The following is a 6,596-nucleotide window of genomic DNA, read 5'->3' as shown; positions in this document are numbered from 1 at the left end:
ACACACACACTGAGCGATACGATAAAGTCATACGATAAAGTCATATCGTCAATGATAGCCCTTCAAATTCCGAGTACAAAAAATGGAGCTCGCACTTATGAACGCACGCACCAGTGCATACACGCACTCTCTCTCTCTCTCTCTCTCTCTCTCTCTCTCTCTCTCTCTCTCTCTCTCTATCTCTCCCTCTCCCTCTCTCTCTCTCTCTCTCTCTCTCTCTCTCTCACTCTCTTTCTTTGTCTCTCTTTCCTCCTCTCTCTCTATCTGTATTTTACGTATCCCACAGGGTTTCTTATCCTTTTCTTTGACACTTCTTAATTTCAGCACTAATATAAAATAGATTTTTACATCTCACTGTCTCAAAAAGTAAGGTTCTAGCATCATTAACATGGTTAAACAGTTCATGTCTGCCCTGTTGCTTCCCTAATAGGCGGTGCCCATCGGCAGGATAGGTTCGGTTCGGTTCATTTCATTTCGTTTCGGGCAGGTTCGACTCATGGCCTTGAAAACAAGCGTGTTTGTTTTTGAAAGTCACCATCGCATTCGTTCGAATTGTGCCACGATTGCAGATTTTGCCTCTCCATGAAGAAAATCTGACTAGCTCCGACTAATTTCGAACCACCGAACCGAAGCGAACGGAACCGAACCGATCCTGCCAATGAGCACCTCCTACAATCTGTCAAATCGTCGTACTAATGAGCTGAACGGGAGCAAACTGAGTAAATACTTTTAAAAAAAACATCTGTCCTGTCTGATGCGTAAGTGAAAGGGTGAGAGGTCACTGCAAAGTTTATTTCTGTATTCCATTGTCCATGGTTGGCACTATTTTAAACACTCATCCAACTAACAGTCATATTATAGGCATTGTAGCCTCGACCTTTCTCGCATTGTATAGTAAAACTTTGTTCATCCACGCTCACAAGAGAAACATCAAACTGGGCATCTTCATAAATATCTCCGAAATCGACAACGGTCACCCCCAAGGTGACCACTGGAGGTTTGTCGTAAGGACTCCGGAACTTCTGCGTCAGGATCTGGTCGTCAACATAGTACTCGTAACGTGGGTAACCACACTTGAGAGTCCCGGCTTCTACGTGTTGTACTCCAGAGAAGTTTGCCAAAAGGGACTTCATTTCGGCTACCTCGTTTGCCAGCCGGTCGACCGTGTTACTTGTGACGTGCAGCTGGTCTACCTGTTTTCATACAGAGAAATAATTTTGCCTAAATTGTTTTCACCATGTGCCAAACCTGGTCCATTTTTATTCTTGATTAAATTTCAAGATGAATGGAATTGTGGTGTGCACAAGTGAATTGTTTGAGGTTGTTTCTTTTCTTTTCTTGTGTTTGTAAATCAGAATTGCTATCCTTCTGAGGCGATACTTCCTTCAAGTTGAAAAAAATAATTTCTGAGGGATAATGAGCAAAATTATTTAAACTTTCATCATTTGTATTATCTTATTTCAAGAAATAAGACATTGAATCAATGAGCCTAACAGCACATTTCAACAAAACAGGTGTATACTTGGCGTGCTTATTTTTCTTTCTACGGTGTTACTTCACAGAAAACATCCCACCCTCAAGTAGAATCTCACAAAGGGCATAAAACTGTGGAACTATACGAGTCAAGGTTACATCAATTTTATATATGGCACATAGGAATACAAAGTTGACACCAGGCGTTAGTTCCGCGGCATGCTCAATTATTGTTGGGTGTCGGTTTAGTTGCCGGTCTACCGCGATGTTTCTGATTTAGTCTATCGCCGGACCGGTCTGACAACTGGTTTAGCTGAAGGTTTACCATGATGTTTCTTTTTTTAAAAAGTGTTTTACGGCGCCCACAACTGCATAAGGTCATATGAGCGCGCGGGACTCACCAAACATTTTCAGTTGGTAGGAAATTTTGAATTTTGCCCAGGTGGCGGCGAAGCGTACTCTTATCGAGTTTAGATCACCAAGGGATCTTTAACGTGCGCAACTTGCACACGGGACCTCCGAGATTTTTTATCCTTTTCCGAGAAGGCTTGGTGTAGATCTTTCCTAACAGAAGATCAGGGGCGTGGCTAAAAGACAGCAGTAAGAAAGAGCCATGGAGTAGCAGAAAAAAGGCTGCAGAAAGAGTCAGGAGCCCAGAGGATGGGGCAAAGGAGGGAGGGGGCAGAAAGTGGAGATGAAAGTAGACGATAGAACATTGCTTGAAAGAGGAACAGGAGGTGAAAGGAGACAATTTTAGTGGAAAAAAAATTTCCGGATTCGAACTCGGGACCTTTGAATGAGAGGCGAACACGTTAACCTCTTGGCCACGAGAGCCCCCTTTCTTGTCTACTCGCCGGAGTGGTCTGATAACTTGCGGCAAGAATCTTTTTATACAGGCCCGAGAATGTCATTGGTGGCATTAAAAGTGTAGTTTTATTTCGTAATTAATTGTAGTTTACATTTCCACTCTGGGTTTATGCAGGCTTGGGACAATCATCTTCTGTAGGAATGACTTGGTTTCAAAAAGTAATGTCTTTGAGATATTTTTTTGGTTTCATTATGCAAGTGAATGAAACATTGGATCTCAAACTGAATTATCACAGCTAAAAATTCGGACCAATAGTAGGAAAGAATGCCTCTCATTTGTGCCGACTGATTTCCTCATAAACTAATGTAACAACATGGAGACCAGGTACCAGCTATAGTGTATTCACATTTCGTCTGAGTTTGATTATGCTAGAGAGTCACCGAATATTTATTTGTCAGCGAAAAGTATCACCAGATGATGAATGTCAGAGAGTAAAATCCGAACTGAGGCTCATTCGAAACATTTAACGAAATAATTCACGCATAAGCGTGATGTATCTATTTCCATCAGGCTTGAATCTAAGAAGTAATTAATTTTGTCAGCACGCTTCACAATTCTTTCACGCAACCTGTGACTGTGAGGAGAATGGACGTACGACCCAAGTAAGAATGGAAAATATGTGACTGTGTTTGAGCGCTGTGGTCCATCCGATTTTAGTATTACAGTAGGATTACTAGCATTGTAACTAAAATGTCGTGAGTGTCAGCATTGAGCTCACCACATCTTCCACCGATGGTGTGGTGACGTTGACTTTTAGCGAAGTTGAAAACGTGACAAAATGGCCGTTATCGTCAATGGCGTTCACTTCACACTTGTAGTCACCGGCCTGTCTCTGGGTCGGGAACTTCCAGGTCAGTTCCATGTACCTGCCAGGACACACAGAGTCAGTTCAGTTCTTGCTTCGGCATAAAATAAAATGAAACATTTTATTCAGAACAGCAAAGATGTGGATTGATATAAGAACGCGTTTTGGTATACATGTACATTACACCTGCAGGAAAAAGGATTTCGATTTTTAAGAGGAGAAGATAATCTGTACTTTTGTATCTCGGTCTTTCTACCAAGACGTAGTATTCCATACAGTTCGGGATGCCCCTGACAGGCAATTCCTAAAGAGTCGTGATGTGGGTCAAAAGCATCAACCGTCGTCTACAATCAAACACGAAAGTAAGAAACTGTGAGAATAAACACGATGGAGGAATTCTTTACTGAGCTGAAACTTAAATGAGAGGCGAAAGCTCAGATACAGACAAAACGAAAACGGGGTTCAAAGTTGTTTTTCAACGCTTAAGTTATTTCAAAGATCTCATAATGCGTCTAGAACTAGAAGACGTTCCCCGTAAGCAGGTTTTTCAGGGGTCTGAGGGAGCGAACTCAGCCCTGAAATTACGTGACTCTCATTAAGGGCTCTTTGTACTCCCGGGTCTAAGCAATTCTCGAAACAAAAAAGCCCACGGCCTAAGCGCTGCCGTTTTAACCCAGTGGATATAATACACTTGAAAATAACTACCCAGAGGAGATCCTCACATCCCATTGTAGATGGCATAATAATATGGGGGACAGGCTTGTAAAAGAGGCAAGCAGGTTGTCACATGTGGACTAAGAAGCCCTCTTTGAAGAGGAAGATATCACGTGAAAAAAGAGACAAAGAAATAAGAAGATGGTCAAGGCAGTATCAGAGTGGTAGGGTAATAAAAATATATCTCCTCCTCAGGGAAGACTTTGTATCTGTGGTGCGACCGAGAATGGGTTCAAGATTTAGCAACCACAAGTACACCACAATTAATTAATTCTAACTGCCTGGTGTACCCCAGTAGTACACCCGTACTGACAATAGAATAACAACGTTCTGGGAACACAGGGTTCAAGTTTATCAGCCTCCGAATCCCCGTTCCCCAAATGTCTTTTCTTTAGTAGCGCACCCCGATCATATTAAAGATAAGAATGGAAAAAAACAGCAAAACGTGGAGGAGTCTCACCCGCGACGTCCTGAGGTCACCGAGAGGTTACCGAACACCCGCAGACTGGCCTGATCTACCAACGCCTCGGCAGTTTCATGCTCGGTTACTCTGGCGACAATTTCACCTGTGTCCCGGGTCACTATAATTGAAGTGACGTACTCTACATTGGTAGCCGTCTGTGTGATGTCACGACGACCCACCACAGGCGCAGTCAGTGATGAGGTGGTGTCATCCAAGCTACAGCGCAGGGTTGCAGTTCGAGTCAGGTTCTTTTCTATGACGTCAGAGGAGGCGTCCAAGACGATGACAGAGCCTAGAAATTTAGTGAAGGAAACAAGTTTCTTAAGTTTTGGTGGACAGGAGTTCTGTATCACGGTTTGGCTGCGTGTAAGGCATCGTAGCCAAGCGATATGGCTTGGGCATTTGTTGGAAATTTACGGGTTCAGTTATTGGTCCCATTAGAAAAGTACTGGACTCTTATTTCCCCCCTGATCGTTCAACTACAACACGACATGTATATTTGACAATAGATAAGAGTGGATGAACAACTGCAGTAAACGCCTGTTCTTTGAAGGAAACTCTACAGACGGCGATTAATTTTATCTGTCACGAACAGACCCAGATAGCGACTCAGTGAGAATTGAATTTTTTCATAAAGGCCGGATGCTATACTAATTATTATAGCACAAAACAATATACGTAGAACGAAAGTAAACATTCAAAACGACATTTAATATGAAATGATAGAACGAAAGCCCGGGAGAGGGGGGGGGGAGGTTGAAATGACAACTCAGTAGAAATGCACAAAGCAATGTACTGAAGCTAAGTGAGGTTGTTTAAGAACCCAACCTAGAAATGGATGAAAGAAGGATTTTCGGTTGGTAGGGAACTTGCCATGAACATTTTCTTTACCTGTGTCCAAAATTTGATATATTCGATATATTCAGACTAAGGGAGGAGCGACCCTGAGGACCATTTTCTATTTTTGTTACCCGAGATCAAATCTAAGTACACATTTAAGTTAGGCATACGGAAACCTCTTGATGCGCAATTTTATTTTGGCAAAGCTACAGCGGTTGTTATGGAAACTGCCGCCATCTTGAAAATAAACAATAAACTCAAATCCCTAAGGTTTTCTTATTTACTCACCAAATTTGACCAAATATGGGGAGAGTATACCTGAACCAGACCATATCAGCGTAACAGCGAGTTTTTTTTCAATAAGTGCAAAAGAAAAAAATAAGATGAATTTTCCCACAGTATAAAAAACCTTTTCTTAATTTAGGTTGTGTAATTGCTTGCCAATGGAAAAATAATATTTTTTTCGCAAATGTCTCTCTGTTACATTGATGGTAGCCCTACAATCTATGTTTCCTGAAAGTTACATGTCAAAAGGATGAAAACTAAGGAAAGAGTAAGTAAAAAACTACAAAAAAGGATGGTATTTTGTGAAAAACGACAATTATTGTGAAAATTCACTATATTAACCCACCCTCATGTTTTCAAAAGCAATTTACGCGGAGAACAAAGACTTTCTCAATTGTTTCCATGTTATTTTTAGACAAAGAACTGGTTGATCTTAAAAAATCAGCCAACTTCTTAATGTGCATAGAACAACCCAAAATCGGCAAAATCAAATGTCGCTCCTCCAATTTATAAATGGCGTCGGTGTCCTAGTGGTTAGGCTACCGGACTAGTAATCGTGAGGTTGCGGGTTCGGGGGTTCAAGCCTCAGCTCTGTCCGACGTTGTGTCCTTGGTAAAGGCACTTTACACGAAATTTCCATTTGGCTTGGTCCTTTCGGTGATGGACGTTAAACTCGGAGGCCCCGCCTTTTAAATATCTCAATAGTGTTGATAGAGGCGTTAAACCCATACCATTTTCAGACTTTGTGCGTTGTACAGTTATGCAGGATGACTTTTTACACCAACTGGGCATACTAGATGGCCAGATATAGCTCGCGAAGGCCTCACATTGTTTTTGTTTTTCCTCCATCTTTCTCTGCATGCTTCTAATTATGTTTAGACAACTTCAGATTGCTTTGCTGTCTTTATACAGACTTGCTTGCCGGGGTACACACGTCCTTACAATATCGATAACAGCAAAGCAAGGTACAGATTTTTCGGGGTCATTTAGGTCCATTGTGGTAGTTTAGCCAGGTTTAAAAAATCTTAAGATCACCGGTGGTACATGAAGAAATCACAGCGAGTGACTGTTTTTACTAGTTTCTCCCCATTTTGAGTTCTAATCAGTTCTTTTGTTCACGGTGTAGACACATTAACAGAACAAAACTT

At 41.7% G+C, this 6,596-nt stretch overlaps 1 protein-coding gene across 1 annotated transcript in view; it reads right to left on the bottom strand.

The window, feature by feature from the left end:
• Window positions 1-223: 223 nt before the first annotated feature.
• LOC101859099 overlaps window positions 224-6,596 on the bottom strand; it is a 6,756-nt gene continuing 383 nt past the window's right edge. The window contains exons 2-4 of the mRNA XM_005097666.3: window positions 4,321-4,615; window positions 3,060-3,207; window positions 224-1,193 (exon numbers count right to left, since the gene is read on the bottom strand). Coding sequence (XP_005097723.1) covers window positions 828-1,193; window positions 3,060-3,207; window positions 4,321-4,615 — 809 coding nt within the window. The 3' untranslated portion in view covers window positions 224-827. The remainder of the gene's footprint in view (window positions 1,194-3,059; window positions 3,208-4,320; window positions 4,616-6,596) is intronic.

The sequence above is a fragment of the Aplysia californica genome, unplaced genomic scaffold (assembly GCF_000002075.1).
Source record: "Aplysia californica isolate F4 #8 unplaced genomic scaffold, AplCal3.0 scaffold00161, whole genome shotgun sequence".
NCBI lineage: Eukaryota > Metazoa > Mollusca > Gastropoda > Aplysiida > Aplysiidae > Aplysia > Aplysia californica.
This window is presented reverse-complemented; position numbering and strand designations above follow the sequence as displayed.